This window comes from Alligator sinensis, unplaced genomic scaffold (assembly GCF_000455745.1).
Source record: "Alligator sinensis unplaced genomic scaffold, ASM45574v1 scaffold131_1, whole genome shotgun sequence".
In the NCBI taxonomy this organism is placed as follows: Eukaryota; Metazoa; Chordata; order Crocodylia; family Alligatoridae; genus Alligator; species Alligator sinensis.
The window spans coordinates 3245222-3262806 of record NW_005841830.1 but is presented as its reverse complement, the minus strand read 5'-3'; the positions used below and the strand labels follow the sequence as shown (position 1 = coordinate 3262806).

Here is a 17585-nt window from a genome sequence, read left to right as displayed (position 1 = left end):
GGGCTGCAGCTGCTGGCTGCGCTGGGCTCTTCTTGGTGGGGGCTGGGTGAGGGCTACAGACGGGCTGCAGCCACCCCAAATTTCACCGTAGCCCTGGTTGCTGCGTTGGGTGTGCAGTGGTACTAGGAGCGGGGCTACAGCAAAATTTGAGGTGGCTGTAGCCCCCGCCCCAAGCCCATCCTGCCTCGCCGCATCCTGCACAGGTCTGGAGGTACACGCTGCTGGCCAGCACCGCCCCCCACCCGGGGGAAGATTGATTTGCCCTGCCATGCCCCTTTTCTCACCCATCCTGTTCCATCACAACGGACTTATTAACTGCACACAGCTCTGCTCTTCGCTGCCTGAGTGCTGCTCTGTGGCTGCGCGCACACATGAGCACTTATCGACCAAATTATTGGCCATATCAGGCCAATTTTTTTCCAATACAGCCAATTTTCTTTATATCTGTACTGATCTGAGATCAGACCAATGTATCAGTGCACCTCTAATTTTTGTTACTAATGGAAGTTAATTTGCCCCAGAGCTTAAACCAGATATTCTGTCCAATAAGCTCTGTCCATAAAAATACATATATGTAGGCATACTGATTTATATAATGAGATGATGCAAGTTGCTTGTAATCTTGCTCAACATCTCTCTCTGATGCATATGTTTGTTAGCATTAAATTTCTTTTTTTTTTTTTTTCATTGCAACCCCATTCCAGATCTTTTAGTACATTTGAACAACTAGCACAGAATTGAGACCCTGCTGTTTTAACCTTCCTACATGACAGAAACTGACTGAGGACAAAGACTTCCTCTTTGCTTTCTAAATTCTAGCCAATTGTTGATTATAACAATAAGTTGCCTCTTGGCTTACGTGTATGTGGTTTTTTATTAACCACTTAAATAGGACCATATTAGAGCCATTTGGAAATCAGTTTAGCAAGATCTCATTTTGGTATGCAGATAATTCCAAGATTAGTGAGTTGGGTTTTGTTTGTTTTTAATTTCCTTTTTTTTGTCCAGATGATGCCAGCTAGACCCGATTGGATCATAATTTTCAGGGGTTCTTAATTGTTGCAGCCCATTTGCTAGAGGCAGATGTAAATCTTAAACAGCTAGAATTTCCTGAACAGTCTTGAGGTGCAGTAGGTACATTGCCATCTTCTAGTCCTCTGTAACAGTGGCTAGGTTTTTAGTCGTAATTCATCTACTACATCCTTTTGCAGTATTAGACTTATAGGTATATGCCATCTGGACCTAACAATGTATTGCTCTCTAAGTTACCAGTGTGTTCCAACACTACTTATGACAACTTCCTCTCTGGGTGGACCTCACCTTCTTTACCAGAAAAGAGCAAGTCCATAATTGGTATCTCCCCAACCTCTGAAGATGTAATCAGAGAAATCATTTAGCATCTTGGCAACATCTTTCTCTTCCATAATTACTTTCTTTAGCACCTGGTGATTAAACAGGCTTACCATTTCTGTCTTGGTAACCCGTATCAGAGGAGTGGGTATGTATACTTTTACTGTTTGATCCTCAAAATCCATTTTGGTCCTTCTTGTTTCTCTATCTACTGCAACTTAGAGTTTTATCATAGAAAAGTAGGGCTGGAGAGGACCTCAGGAGGTCATCCAGTTCTATCCCCTTACCCAACGCAGGATTGAAACCATCCCATACAAGTGCTTGTTTAACTTGTTCCTAAAACTACTGCAGAACAGCCCTGTCTTTGAGCAATTTTATTTGTAGCTGAAAGACAAGAACACACTGACTTGCCAAAGGTAAAGCATGGGGAAGGCCCCAGTGTCAATGTCCCACTATTGCAAGGGTTGTTAAATTACACTCAAGAGATGCAAGGAAGAGGACTGAGTCCCTTGCTACAGAGGAAGGAAAAAGATCCCAAAGTCCATGTTCATCTTACTAAAGTAAAAATCTTTCCTGCTTCCTGAATGTGGCAAATAGTCTCGCCCAGAGTAGCAAATAAAACTGTCTAGCCAGCAGTCTCTGGGTTTTAGTTCCAGCAGGAGAACTGGCACACCCATCAAAATCTGCAGCCTTAGCTACAGCCGACACCCAGTCCAGAAGTGTGGGGAAAACAAACACTCCCCATTCTGTTCTGCAGACTGGGGATGGCAAACAACTCTACATGCTACACCCCATAATTTGGAGAGCCAGAACACTGCTTTCTGTTATCCTATTCCCTCCTTACACATACCCAACCCTTTTTTAATCTAATTTATCAGCTAAGGTGGTTGTGCAGCTCAGTAATGGCGACTGGTGCCACCTTAGTCAGGGGAAGGGGGACACATACCACCCCCTGTGGGCAGTCTCACCCACTGGGGTGGGGGTGGGGGTCCCCCTGCGGCCAATCTTGCCGACCAGAAAGTGGCCGCAGCGCTTCATCCGCTGCTCCCACTCCCCGGCCGGTGCTTGTAGGGAGGGCACCAGCACTCCCGCCTGCCCATCGCCTAAGTGGGGAGTGCGGCCTGTCAGGGGGTGCATGTGCACCCCTCTGTGTTGCTACTGCAGCTCAGTGCATCCGATAGTTTGTGCATGCAGTTGCCTTTATATGGACATAGAGATCTGGGTGAAGCCATTGAACTTGTACGTAGTGGTAAGAAATATTGAGAGTTTTATTGACTGACATATTCTCCAACAGCTAATTGCTGCTTCTCTTGGAGAAATGTGTACCCAACCTTAAATGCATTCACAAAGCATAATGACACCTTTAAAAGTTTCATCTGTAAATAGCAATATTTTTTCTCTTTTCAGAAAAGTGGAGAATCTTCATCTCAGTTGAGTCAAGAGCAGAAAAGTGTCTTTAATGAAGATCTTCAAAAGAAGATAGAAGAGAATGAAAGACTTCACATACAAGTGAGTGGTTCTCAAAGAATTTTCCTTTGGTTAGCAAGCTTGTTATGTGAGCTGAGATGGAGATAGGGAGTGAACTATTAAATAAAAAATTGCAGGCTACTTAGTTCTCATTTTAGAAGGACTGTAGTGAAAATAGAGTTAAATGCTTTTATTAGTTATCTGAAGCATTGGTCCACACCAAATAGTTCTGTTATATCTGTGTTGAATTCATGTTGGTGTGTCAAGCAGCAGAATAACTAGAATTAGATGATAAGTGGTAAAGTATTCAGAATGTGTAACAGTATCCTTATCCTTCATTGTCTTTGGGGTGGTCAGATATTTTGACACGGACTATTTAAGCAGACCTAGGTGCAAAATAGGGTTTTTGGTTCACTGGCAACCTCAGAATTTTGGTTTTATTTTGTGCAGTTTGGTATGAAAATCAAAACATGGAAATATGTTAGTAAATTGTAACCTTGGAAAAAATAATTTTTGGTTAGTTAGAATGTGCTTTGATTTGACCTTTGCTTTCTTATTCAATCAAACTACATAAAACTGTGAAACAAATTTATAATGTTTAGTTTTTGGAAACTACTATTTGTTTCAGATCTTTTTGGAACACTTTAAACTTTTAAAATAAGAACTTGGTGAATTCACAAAACCTTTTTTTGGCTGTGAAGTTGTATTTATTTTCAAAAAGAATTGTCCAGTTAATACCTTTGACTACCGTTGTGGTGCAATGTTACATAGGAACATGTACCTTGCTACGTTGTCTCATAGATGGAGTCTATGGGGTTAATATGTATTGATGTGACTTTAAAATATTGAAAGAAAATTAAACTTTCAAATAAGAGCTTCTTTTTTCTTTTTCCAGTTCTTTGAAGCAGATGAGCAGCACAAACGTTTAGAAGCTGAGCTAAGAAGTAGGCTTGAGGTTTTGGAAACAGATGCTGCCCAGCATCAAGCAGTGGTAGATGGTTTAACCCGGAAATACATGGAGACCATTGAAAAACTGCAGAATGATAAAGCCAAATTAGAAGTGAGCATTACTGTAGTGCTTAATGCCTAAAAAGTTTTTTTAAATGACTTGTTACATGCAACTGTGCTTACTTTGGGTTTCTGTTTTTTATATCTAAAGATCAAGTCTCAGGCACTAGAAAGAGAAGCCAAGGACTGTAGGCTTCGAACAGAAGAATGGTAAGCTCCTTGCACATGAGGAAAATTCGTTTGCTTATTTTATTTTTCCTTTAAAGGGAATACATTAAAGAAATGACTAATGTAGGGGCACTGCAGAGCAACCTTATCTTTATATACACTTTTTTTTCTTGTAAACATGAGAGCTAATTAAAGTATGTGGTTTGTTAATTTTTATGTAGCAAGTAACAACATCTGCCACCTTTTGTTATATTTACGACAAAGAAATACTGATTGAGCTCAACTCTGAGTTCATCACTTACTAAATTCTTCTGTAAAGCTTTCTCTTTTCTTCCATATCCAACTAGGCAGTTGTGTTTGGTGATGCTGCCAAAATCTTACTTGGCAAAGTCGAGAAGGAATACTAGTTTCATAGCGTACTCATGGTATTTCTTCTTTTCTTCCTTTGGGTTAAGTATAGAGAGAGGAAGGACTTTAAACAAGCTTTCTGACAAAAGTGTGTCCTCAGATCTTGGCTCAAAACCCTTTGCCCAGAGAAAAATTTCAACACCTTTAATATTAGATTTTCTCCAGAATATTTTGTTACTCTTCTAATATCAGTTGCATTTATCTGGTGAATGTTTTGGGAATAAAAAATTATCTACTTTTGCTTAAGTCGTGGTTACTGAATATTGTGTACAAAATGCTCCTCGTAATAATCCCACAGTTATTTTGGATGTTGCAAACTGTGGCATTTGACTTCTTAAATGATGCTGATTAAACATCCCCTGGAAAAGGGAAGTAATGGTTGCCATTTTCCTATGGGCATCTTTTTATGATGCAAGTCTGAAAGTGAAGTCAAGACTTATTCTGTTGCTTTTCCAATATATTAATATTAAAAGGTCCTCTTTCCTGGACCCTGTGTTGACTGGATAATTAGTGAACTTGTGACATCCCAAGAAGCTGGCCTCTAGGATTTGGGAAGGAAAGAGTTTTTTTACTACATTTGGGTTTTTTTTTTAAATCCAGTATCTAATACATATTTGGCAGAAAGGCCGACTTCATTAATAATGAAATACCTCTGCCTACGATCATTTCCTAGCTGAATTGGAGCAGGCTTAGAAAATACAGTTGAAATCCTAGGGATCTCTTTCACAAAAACTGGGGAGGACAAGTCTGGGGGTGGGGGTTGTTAGATTCTCTCCACTTATAAGAAAGTTTGAATTTTTTTTTTTATCTCAAAGAAATGTAGAAAAGAGCTGTTTTGTTTCTCTTACAGGTTATCTTTACTTTTCAGTTTATTAACACATCTCCATATGTGTTCTGCAGAGTTTTCATGCAATTTGTTTTCACTATTTTTTAATCAGATCCTTTCTTCCACACTAAATAGCCCAAACTATTCATTGATCTGTGCCTACATTTTTCTTGCCCCTTTGTGGTGTTGTCCAGTACTCCTAGGATTAAGTATATTAAACTGTTGTCCATTCCTTGTTTGCTTTACAGATGATAAAATAAACAAGGAATTGCAAAGTATTAGATTTAAACTGGAGGATCAGTTCTTAAGAATAACAAATACCAGAACTAGGGTGCATAAGGTGTGGAATTTGGACTGAAAACAGCAAACTTTCAGGAGTAAATTTAATGAAAACATATATGTAGAAAGAGCCAGAAAGATTATATGGATTGTGCTCGCATGGACTGTTTCCAGAATCTGTTACTCCCTAGTATTTGGCAAACACAGCCAATAGTTTCTTTTTGTTCTTTGAAGTACAGCCACTAGATTAACCCTACAAAATATAGAGTGTAGAAAACTGCCATAAGCATTTCAAAACATTATGTAACATACACAAACATTTACTTAATTATCAATCCTAAAAGGTGGTTACAGAGTTTGGATTAGAGTTAGCTAATGTTTTTCCAGTGCACTGGAATAACTAGCTTCTCTTATATTATATACAACGTATATATTATCTGTGCAGCTTAGAAATTTATTTGATAAATTATGACCAACAGTAAAGCCTAAAGTTCTCCAGAAAACCAGAATGCTCTGGCTTTCCTTGCACTTATTGCGCTGGGTGGGAACTAGAAATCAAGAACTTTTATAATTTAGATGGCTGTTTTCATCTTGATAAAGGTCAAAGTTCCACCATCCCTGTTTTTCCTTACTCAACTTCTGGGGGGGAAAAAAAGGGTTTTTTTTGCTGATTGTAGGGAACAGTAAGTTAAGGTATAACTGACACATTACTGATTTACTTGCATAGGATGATATTACTTTTTTTTTTTTTTTTTTTTTTTTTTAATCCAGCCAGCAGCAGTTGAAGAATCTTCATACAGATTTGGGCAGTCGATTGGATGAATCTTTATCCATCATCAGTGAAAAAGTACCTTTCAATGACACAAGTAGGTACTGCATTTTCTTGGCCATTCAGCTGAAGGAGATTCTTTCCTTGTGATATTAGTAGGCATTGTATCCCAAGAAACAGGAAACCAGCTGTCTGAACTGCCTCTGTTCAAAATAACTAGTTTGTCTAGATGATCAACTTCCCTTTGATAGGGAGCATTGATTGATTAACAGGATTGCCCCATATCCTCCCAAAGAGAGTTCTTTAGATAGTTGTAGCCAAGAAATCTCTCTGGCCAGGAAAATGTGGTTGTTAAATTACTGCTGGAAAACATTATTTTCAGATGGCATTACAGAATTTCCAAATAAAGACCTAGCTTCAGTGTCCCACAGACAAACTTTAATTTAGTAATGGCAGTCTGTCAGCTTGCCTAGGATCAATGGGAAACCATTCCTCAGCCACAGTTTATCTTTGTCAACACTCTTGCCTGTATTAATGCGTAAGGGTGTTACATTTCAAATGAGCAAACAGTCATTTAGATGTAATGTGTCCTTTTCCCACGGGTGCTTTGTCTTTACTTGAATTTCATCAACAGTAGGAAATTCAAGCTGAACTCTTCTGTCTTTTCTAAGCCTTCTTCCAGTCTCTCAGGTTCTTAAGTAGGCCTTATGATTTTCATGGTGTTTTTCTCCTCTTGCCATGTTTGAGGGGGTAGATTCAACCACTGAACCACTGACTAGTCATAGGGCTAGTCCCTCCTGGAATTTCACTCAGAACTCTGCTGTATTTTCTCCCCTGCCCCACTTTCCTCTTGCCCAAGACAAAAAGGCATGATTAATCCTCCAGGTTATAGTAGAGCTTCTTTTACTACTTTTAAAAAAATTGAAGCTATTTTATTCTTCCACAAATAGATATTTTGGTTAATGGTACTCTGTAGAAAATGTTTCAGGCCTGGGACAAGGAGCCGTGACCTGGGCAAATTGCCCTTAACCTTTCTCTTTTTCCTCCAGCTACTGCTAGGTGCTCAAAAGTGAGGATACTGGACTAGGAAGCATGTAGCTCTTGCAGCTTTCCTGTAACTTTATGTTAAAGGGATAGTCAACTTGCCCAGGAAGTGGAGAAGAGCAGAATCTCCCCCTTCATATCTTTGTGGGGATAGATGTTTATTATAGCCAGCATGTAGGCAGAGTCATACTCAGCTGCTTGAGCAACCTGAGACTCTTCTTCACAAAGCTGTTTTTGCTGCCAGAAGGAAATGACTGAAGAGCAGGGAAAAGCAGAAGCAATGGATCTTATGGCAAGGACTTTCACGTTTTCTTTGATTCATAAAGTCTGTTGGAGCAGAAAAATCAGCCTGATAAAGTTAGTTTCTGAAAATTTGGGAAGTTGGCCTCTTGAAGAGCCTGGGGCTTTCTGGAAGATCATCTGTTAGACTGTTCCAGAACTGGGGCCTTCAGGTTTCCAGGCAGCCTGGGAGGCAAAGAAGCATATTTTAGTCTTTGAAATGCTGTAACATTTCAGGGTGAGGATGATCTGGCTTTTCCAAAACATGGTATCTGTGCAGCTTCGCTCTTTTTATGACAGCTCATGAGGCTTTGGTGCTTTGTCTTGTTTAGAGACCCTTCCCAACCTCTCCCAAAAAAACCTTTTCACACAGGTGAAATTTACTTTCCTAACCAGCCTTTGTTTCCTTGTTGCCTGTTGAAAGCAGGGATGGTATCTTTGGATAGTGCTAGCTCATTTCAATCACCATGGTGTGAACCAGGGGTGTCAAAGATGTCTCGTGGGCTGTCATCCCGCCCTCAGTGCTGGTCCTGTGTGGGGTCAGTCTAGCTCTGCCCTTTCCTGCCAGATTGAGCATGTCTCCCAAATCTCTTACTCTACAGTGGGCACTAGATCCAGCCTACAGGGGTAGAGGGACCCCCATGGGTCTCCTGTGTGCCAGATCTGGTGCCTGCTTTGCTGGCTTGGGACTGTGCCACACGTGGCACCTGCTTTAGCCAGGCCAGGACCCATGTTGTATGCAGCATCCACCCTGGACTGGCTGGAGCAGGCACCACATGTGTTGCAGTCCCAGTGCATCCAGACCAGGGACTGCTGGCATGGATCCAGCATGTGGGGGGCCAGGAAAAAATTGTGAACCTGATCCTGCCCACAAAACTGGTCGTCCGCTGTTCATCCAGCCCATAGACGGGTCTGGGGCTGCTCATCAGGCCGATGGGGTCAGGTGAGTGTGACACCCCAGGTGTAAACTGAAACCACTCATTGCTGTCCAGTCTTTGGAAGAGTGGTGTGTTCACTATGTTTTTGCTTCAGTACATGCGTGGCTTTCCTTCTGAAGTGTGAGGTATCAGTGGGGGTGGAGGGTAACTTTTTCCTGTTTATGGGGAAATTGATTTAAAACATGGCTGTTTCCAACAGAATGGACGGGTAATATAAAAATGCTTGTCTGAACCCATGGCCAAATAAAAACAAAATCACTAGATTTTTAATAAAAATTGTTGGCTTTGAATATGCATATATTTGAAAGTGCCACATGTATCTGTTGGTAAAACCTGCTTGTAAATTAGTGATGGGTTTTTACATTTCTCCCACCTGGAATAATGTCTTTGATATTGGGCATCAGTTAGCTGATCTATTCTTTTTGATGAAGCACAAGAGAAAATTACAAACAAAGAATAAGTAAAAAGAGTTGTTAGTCAGTGACAGGTTTTTACTTCAAATTATGTGGCAAAATCTCATTAACTATGAAAAATGTATGAACCTAAGCGTTTAATCTGCATTACTGAAACATGCTACTTTATTTAAAACAAATACATTTGGCACAGAGCTGCTGCTGAAAAGAAAAAAACCCAAAAGTCCATGATTATATATGTAACTCAGGTTTTGTCTTGTAGAATCTAGTCATTATAATGCTCTGAATGTACCATTGCACAACAAAAGATATCAAGTAAGTAGCTTTTTATATGGCTTCATATTGCAAAGGTCTTTTGCCATAAATATGGGGACTTAACATAAATGCAAATATGCAGATTTGGGAACACAACAGTTGCAACGTATATAAGTATAGCTATGAAGTTTCTGTTCCTGTGAGATGAGCATCATGTTGTCTTCAGGGCTTCTCTCTAGTATCAGTAAAGCTATTGACTACATCTAATCCATTTGTCGTTGCCTAATAGTTATGCGTCTCTTGTTCCCAGTTTATCGTTGAAGGTGTGGATTCATATGGCTTGCACAGTAGGACTGTGCAAAGCTTTGGGTGCTGATTTGATTTGGGGGAGATTTGGCCTGATTCAGTGACCAAATCTCCAAATTCGAATCAAATCAGGACCAGTATAAAAGTCTGAATCGATTCGAAGCCCACCCCAGCTCCCTGTGCTTTGTGGGGGGAAGCCCTGACTCACCAGGTGCTGCCAGGCAGGGGGGGGTCATCCCTGCTGCCCCACACTGCCCCATGCCACGTGGGGGGCTTTGCATGATGCCCACCCCCTGCTGTCCCAGCCCTCCTGCCCTGCCTGCCCCTGCATGACCTGGCTGTCCTGCCTGCCCCAGCTCCAGCCCTTTAAGAAAAACACCAACGCTTCGGGCCCTTTAAGAACCCTCCCCCCAACTTGCTGGCTCCTGCAGTGGCCTCAGGGCTTCTGGGGGCTTGTGGAAGAGCCCCCCACATGGTGTGGGGGAAAGGGGGGGCAACAGGGATCACCCTCCCCACCCGGCAGCACCTGGTGAGTTGGGGCTTGCTGGGAGCTGTGGCAGGCAGGGCAGCCATTGCCGGGGCTGGGAGAGTGGGCAGGGGATAGGCCTGGGTGTTTCGGCAGTGTCTGGATCTCCGAATCGGATTTGGCCAAACCGATTTGAGATAATGATTCGAATCACTGAATTGAATCGCTGTACCCTGAATCAACCGAATCCAAAGTGAATACTACCAGCTTCACACAGGCCTGTTGTACAATACTGCTGGGGTTGAGAAAGGGAAGAGGAACCACTGCAACATCAGTTGCAGAATATAGCAGTCGGGAGCTCTTAGGTGGGGGAGTCTTCTTTGCTCTTGAGCCACACTGCTGAGCCATGAACTTGTCCTATTTTGTGGCTGAGATTTGACTGAGAGTTTCCGGCTGAGAGTTTCCGGTTATTGCTCAGTGCTAGGGACTGACTGAATTGGTACGAGAAGTGTTCTCCCTTATGGGCTTATGGGACTGTGAGGTCACCAGACTCTGACCCTGTAGAACAAAACCAGATGCATACTAATTTGTTGACTCTAGTTCTAATGTTTGCAGTGCTGCCTGGCATAAAAGCATTCTTAGAGAAGTGCTATACAATTTTAGGTAGGTTATTAGTTCCACTACACACACGTTAAGCTGTGCATTAAAAATATAAGTGGTTAAGTTCTTATTATAGTCTTTGTGTCATGTATTTTAGGCAGCAATCTCTACAAAAGTAGTGAAAGCCAGACTTTATGAAAGCTGTACCTAATAAAACATATCCTTTAATAAATTTTATTTAGAGACTTATTTAACTTTTTTTATTGAAGCTGAAGTTGCGAGACCTTGCTGGACAGGCACTTGCTTTTGTTCATGATCTTGTGACTGCTCTTCTGAACTTTCATACTTACATGGAACAAAGAGTCCAGATCTTTCCCATTGATTCTGCCACAGACACTATATCACCACTAAATCAGAAGGTAAATTTGACAGACTTTGGTTAATACTGTTCAGAAATTAGAAGGTCTCTCTGATTGTTCTTGTGGGAAGGTTGTCTTTTGACCCTTATCAGGGAACAGTACTGATGAGTTTCTGAGGGAGTAGCCTTTCTGAGGTCAAGGAATGTTACCATGATGCGAGTCCTTGGTTGTGGGAGAGGATCTGATAGCAGATTGGCATTATTTTCCCCTTCTGCCCATGCCTTCACTCTCTGACATAATGTAGTGGTAAAAAGTGTGCTCCTACCAAACATTAAAATATTTGTGCTTCCTCCTTAGATTTGTGAGAAACAGGGATTTCTTACGGTGATGTTGTTTGTTGGACTGACTACATAGTTAATCCAGAGTTAGACAGATTCTTGAATACAATCTTTAAGGTCTTACATTTGAAAACTTGTTTAACTCTATCACAGCTGTGCAGTTGGTCCAATAAAGTATCACCCTAAGTGATCCTTGCCTCTTGCATAATTCCTGGCCCATCATGTCTATAACATTAGTCTAACACTACTTAGCTTTATCAGTTCCCCTTAATTCAATCCATGTTTGTCCATGTATGAATGGTAGATAAGCATCACTTTCCTTTTATTTGTCAGCACTACATTTCTATTTTTATTTATTTATTTATTTATTATAGGATCCATAGAGCATATTTGATTGGGTGCTATTGTATATGTTTATCAATTAAAAATACTTTAAGAAAAAAAATATACTTATGAGCGTAAAAATATATCTGTTCTGCAGATTTTCACTAAATTCTATGGGATCATTAGTCGAAAGCCACTGTTACTGTTCTTATGTATAATTGCCATCGCCTAATAAAAATGCACATTAAAGTCATATTTGTCCTGAAGAAGATACCTGCAGAATAAGAAAGGTGTTGTCAGAACATTCTAAAAAGACTTCTTAAAAGACTTAAACAAAGACTTATTGTGTTTTTTAAAAAGAAAGAGGGTTCTGTGTGCTATGCGTGACTATTAAAATGATCTCCCCCACCTCTGTGTAGGGGCTTGTCTCGATATTCAGGGCCCCTGTTCTTCCCTTACCTACCTATCCCCTTATAATAGTGTAGAGTCCAGTGCCCTACAGAGATGGCTGCACATCTCTATGAAATCCCTGGGGATTCTTCAAGCTGGAAGGTGTTATTGATGTTAAATATTAAGTTGTTTAATCTGGGGAAGGTTGGTAAAAGGCCTCAGAAAATGCCACATAAATCCCTTTCTATATTCAGTTCTCACAGTATCTTCATGAAAATGCATCCTATGTTCGCCCCCTGGAGGAAGGAATGCTTCACTTGTTTGAGAGTATTACAGAAGATACTGTGACTGTGCTGGTAACGGTTTTTATCCTCTTTTTTTTTTTTCTTGATGAAAAACAGATCTTTACTGTTCAAATACCTCTTATGTACATTATTATCTTTTTCTTAGGAAACAACTGTGAAATTGAAAGCCTTTTCAGAACATTTAACTACATACATATGTTTTCTCAGAAAGATTCTTCCTTATCAGTTAAAAAGGTACTTTTTTTTTTCTTTTGGCCTTTAAATTGAAGTTCTGGATTCTAAATGCATTACTGAATTGCTCACAGATGGAGTAGCAGTGTTTTTGTTTTGTTTTTAAAACAAAATCGTGGTTTTTCCGTGAGTCTTTTTATGCCACAGATGAGCCACAGTGGTCAGGCATTTTACCTCTTTTTTCCTACACCCAAGAAGTGTAGAAACTTTACTTTAAAAAAAAATAAAAAATTGCCAAGATTCTCGATGCTCATAACCAGGCCTTTAGAAAAATAAAAATAGCATGAGCCTTGTGGCAGAATCATGAAATTTGGCAACAGTGGAATCGCTTTGAATTTCAGCCTACTGAGATCCTGGACTTCCTGGTTCTCCCAATTTTGGATGTCATGCAATAATTATATCATTGTAGCCAGCATGTCTTTCTTTACAAAAAAAAAAAAAGAGAGAGAGAGAGAGAGGCAGACTTGTGCATGCCCCTCTTTTTTTTTTTTTTTTTTCAGATCTTGTCTCATGTTCTCTATTTATTCTAGTGCAGAGGCCATATTCTGTTCCATTGGTTATGACGAGAAAACAATTCCAAACTGTTATTTGGCTGAGGGAGGAAAAGAGGCATGCTGGAGGTCTCCCTGTCCCTGCTCTGTGCCCCATCCCTCACCACTCCCACAAAAAAGTGCAACCAGTTTATTGGTAAAGCAGAAGGTTTCCAAATTGATAGGAGAATCCCCTGCTCACTGATAGTTCCACAATGTTTTCCATGGTAACGTATTGATCCATTATCTGGGCTCCTAACCACTATGTTAATAATAATTATCTTCAGTAGCAAAGTAATAAGTTTGTGGAAGATGGTGAATAAGCCCATATTATTTGAATTCTTAGTTGATCCTTAAAATAACTTTCAACTCACTTCTGTCACTTGTCTTTTCTGACTCAAACAGTCCTAGTGCTGTCTAAGTTTTATCAAAATCTATTCTGAAAATCATCTATTTACTGGACTATATACCCACTCAGTTTTAAAAATAAATTCATATGTTCCTAGTTTGGAAGAAGAGTGTGAATCTTCTCTTTGCACAGCTGCTTTAAGAGCTAGGAATTTGGAGCTACACAATGATATGAAAAAGATGACTGCCATCTTTGAGAAGTTAAATGTGTACATTAGCCTTCTTGCCTTACCAAGTAAGTGTCCATTTTGGCTCCACTCTCTGGAAAAGTGAAGGGTGCTAATGTGTCCCGTTTCTGGACCAGTTTTACCTCTTAAATATGAAACAAAAAGGACTTGTACATGACAACTCCTGCTTTCCTAGAAGTATCAAATATTTATAGACCTACAAGTCTGTAAATATACCTTGTAGAAGAAAAGATTAAATGGGCTGTGAGTTCTTTGTGTACTTGATGCTTGTTCTCTGTTTTTTTGGGTTTTTTTAAAGCCAATACTAGAGTATTCAGTCTTTGGAACAAAAGCATCCATCATTCCGATTCAACTTCTAGAAAAAGACAAAGTATGCCCCAAACCAGCTTAGTTTCCGTTGATAGTTGTGTATACATGCAATATTCTACACTATCTAAATTCAATATCAAACATAGAATCCAAGATAATTTGTCTACTTATATTTTGATTCGTGAATTGACCTGAACTTTTGGTGAGACAGAAGTGGCTTCTAGGGTCATATTAAAATAGCTATGTCAGTGTTGCATTGTCTAATCTTCTATAATAGCAATGTCTGAGAGAAATCCTGAAGTTTGGCAGTCTTTGACTTGCTTGAGTTTAGCCAAAAGGGCGTTAACTTTTTTAGGTGTTAATTCATGTAATCAACACAAGTCCATCTTCCATAGTACCAAAAACTGAAATTTCCTACAGGTAGTCCTGCTATTCAGAAACCAGATTATTTTTAGGATTAAACTTTTTTTTTTTTTAACTTGATCATAAAATCTGTTTTCACTTTTTTTCATTTGGTTTTAGGTGTGAAAGCAGAAGGGCTGCTTCGGACAAATTATGGTTCAGTATTTGCCACCATTGCTGCAGGGCTTCATGGATTTCATGAAGTTATGAAAGGTGAGACCAATTAAGTGGTAAAACTTTTAAAGTAGACCACAGTTTTTAATTCTGTAAAGTAGGGAATATGCGTACATGCACGCACACACACGTGAAGTGCTGTACTGAATCAGAAGACAGGCCCATCTGTGCCTTGTATCTCTGGTAGACAGCAAATAAGGGAGAAAGTGATGCAGTTTAGCCAGACTGATTTGTTCCCTGCTCCTCTTCCCCTAGTTTCCACTATTTAGAGACCATAGTTTTGTAAATGGGCACAGTTTAAAGCCAAAAGAACTGAAAACCTACCAACGTAATTTGGTTTGTAGGGTTGTATGTGCCTGTTGTGCTGCTCTGCCATTTTGGGGCTCTGCTTTGTTTTTGTGAGTTGGTATTAGACTAGTGTTCTGGGTGGTTCAGAGGGAAGCATTTTTATAATATCAGTGCTCTGTTTGCTCTTATGAAAATAATACGCAGTGTACCCACTTATGAATTGCATTGACCCACAATTACAAACTTCACAACTGATTTAGTCTTAGCCATTTGAAACTAAAGGGTGTCTTTTGCTTGTTTTTTTTTTTCTGAACTTAGATTGTTTGTGAATAACTGAGAAACTTAAGATCCGCTCAGCCTTGGTACTGGCACTCCTAACTTTCTCTCTGAAACCATAGCTATCTCTGCGAGTAGACAGTACTGTCTGTGGGACTGTTTTGTTTTTTTTTCATTAAACCGTGCTAGTTGGTCACTAACAGAGAGGGGAGGCAATTCTTAACTCTGCAGGATAAGGGCCATTTTACAGTACATGAGGACAGTGTGGAAGTCTGCCTAACTGCAGACTAATATAACTAATTACCTCTCTAATGGCATGTTTGGCTGCTTTAAGTTTTTTGATGCCAGTGAGGAGAGGTAAGCTTAGTGACTTATTTTGATACTGTACACTAATCAGCTCTTATCATCAACATATATACCCTTCTATAATCTTAAATGAAGTAATTTTCAATGTTCTGTTTTAGTGGTAAACTGCCAACAGTATTGTTATATAATACAGAGTTCTTGTTTTTTAAAACGTTGAGATCGCTGATTCATCTTACTTTTTTTTTTATGTATACTCCTTACCACCTGGACAAACTATCATTGACACAACAGTTGTATAAACATCTTGAGAAGCACAGGAACACTTATTTAGAGACACTAAGGAATTGCTTGCCTACCAAGCAAAAACTAGGGTGCAAAGGAGAAATAACATTATGAAAAGCTGCTTAGATGGTTTGGGATTGGATTTCCCACATAAGCATAGTTCAGAAAAAGTAGCTAGATATTTAACTCAGTGTAAATATTTTACACACAGGACAAAGCAAGCTTTTTTTTTTTTAAGGGTTTGGTTTCCAAAAATGCCCAGTAACTGGTTAGCTGTCAGGGGCTGGAACTTGTATTGAAGTCAGGGGAAGAGTTGAGGATGATCCCATCCTAAATTGAGAACAATAGCAACTCTTGCGTGCATTTTTAGAAGCCCAGCATGGGGATGACACTCCCTTTGGCAATCTGGCCATGAAGTGTGGGGTATAGCGCAGTTTAGCTTTTTAAATGGAATTAATGCCAGACTTCTCAGGATTTTACTGAGCATAAACTGAGGCATTTGTTCTACAGCAATGGAGGACTGGCCTTAGAAGTATCCAGATTAATCTTTCATACAAATCATGTTTACAGTAAAATAGTTACAACCTAGCAAAAGGGGAGAGAGATTCAGAGACTGAGGAAAGGAAGAAGAAACATTGATTGGATTTGAAAATAAAGATTTGCTTAGGTGTGGACAGCATGACAGGTAAGAGTACAGCTGCATGCAGCACACTTGTTTGGCGCTCACAAATTTGCCTGATGTTAAATTCTTGTAGCCCTTTTCATTTGCTGTGAATACTGTGCTGCTAGCATCGTTGAAGCTGGCTAGATCCTGTGAATTTGGAGGCTGCTCCTAGAAACAAGGAGCTCTTGAGTAACAGGATAAGAAGCCTTAATGAGGTGCCAGTACTTTGAGAACAGGCCGGTCCTTCATAACCTAGCCAGCATGCTTAAATTGAACTAAGTGCCTTTTAATACTGAAATCCTTAGAACTGTGCAAATGATTGGAGGTATCTGCACAATTTAAATGGCTGCCTTCCGTGAGCATTTCAAAGGGCTTTTATTGTATGATGTAATATGTAGACAGTTACTACACCTTAATTTGCTTTTCATTTTAGAAATTTCCAAGCACTACACTCAGAAAGCTACCTTAGAACATGAGCTTCCAACAGCCACGCAGAAACTAATAACTACAAATGACTGCATCTTATCATCTGTGGTGGCTTTAACAAATGGAGCAGGCAAGGTAATGTTGCTTAGCCATAACATGATGGAATCATGAATCAGTATTTAAAAATCTTTTGAAAGTGTTAAGCAAGTACATTAAGATTGCAGGAAGTCACTAAGTATGTAAAGATCTGATTTATTCAAAGCTATTTTCAGACCTCATTTCAAAAGTTGTTTGAATGTTTGCAGTGTTGATGCATTTTTGGTATCATCCAAAGGTGCATATTTAAAAGGTGATCAGGAACCTGACAGTGGCACCTGGGTAGCAGTTCTTCAGGGCCCCTTTATCTGTGTTTGCTGAATTTGCAGTGTGAACTTCAGTCCCACTGAATGTTCCGTTTCTTTTTGAAGTAGCTGTTTTGTTGTGTACCATATTTTCTATTTAAAATAAACTCTATCTTGACATGTCTAGATTGCTTCATTCTTTAGCAACAACTTAGACCACTTCACTGCTTCATTGAGCTATGGGCCAAAGGGAGGAACAGAGTTTGTCAGCCCTCTATCAGCTGAATGTATGCTTCAGTACAAGAAGAAAGCAGTGGCCTACATGAAATCTTTAAAGAAGGTATGTATTTATCTAGGATGCTTGGAAAAGGAAGGTGAAGGATAACGATTCTGTTACGTTGGACATGAGTGTCCTTTTAATTGGGATGTCATCTGGATTGAACTCTTCTTGACTATAAGCACCTAAAC

At 39.8% G+C, this 17585-nt stretch overlaps 1 protein-coding gene across 1 annotated transcript in view; it reads left to right on the top strand.

Moving 5' to 3' along the window:
- PPP1R21 (protein phosphatase 1 regulatory subunit 21) overlaps positions 1 to 17585 on the top strand; it is a 38514-nt gene that overhangs the window by 4630 nt on the left and 16299 nt on the right. Inside the window, exons 4-15 of the mRNA XM_025202674.1 lie at positions 2758 to 2859; positions 3713 to 3877; positions 3977 to 4035; positions 6278 to 6372; positions 9212 to 9264; positions 10846 to 10995; positions 12242 to 12343; positions 12438 to 12526; positions 13560 to 13696; positions 14481 to 14573; positions 16784 to 16911; positions 17305 to 17457. Of these exons, the coding sequence (XP_025058459.1) occupies positions 2758 to 2859; positions 3713 to 3877; positions 3977 to 4035; positions 6278 to 6372; positions 9212 to 9264; positions 10846 to 10995; positions 12242 to 12343; positions 12438 to 12526; positions 13560 to 13696; positions 14481 to 14573; positions 16784 to 16911; positions 17305 to 17457 (1326 nt within the window). The remainder of the gene's footprint in view (positions 1 to 2757; positions 2860 to 3712; positions 3878 to 3976; positions 4036 to 6277; positions 6373 to 9211; positions 9265 to 10845; positions 10996 to 12241; positions 12344 to 12437; positions 12527 to 13559; positions 13697 to 14480; positions 14574 to 16783; positions 16912 to 17304; positions 17458 to 17585) is intronic.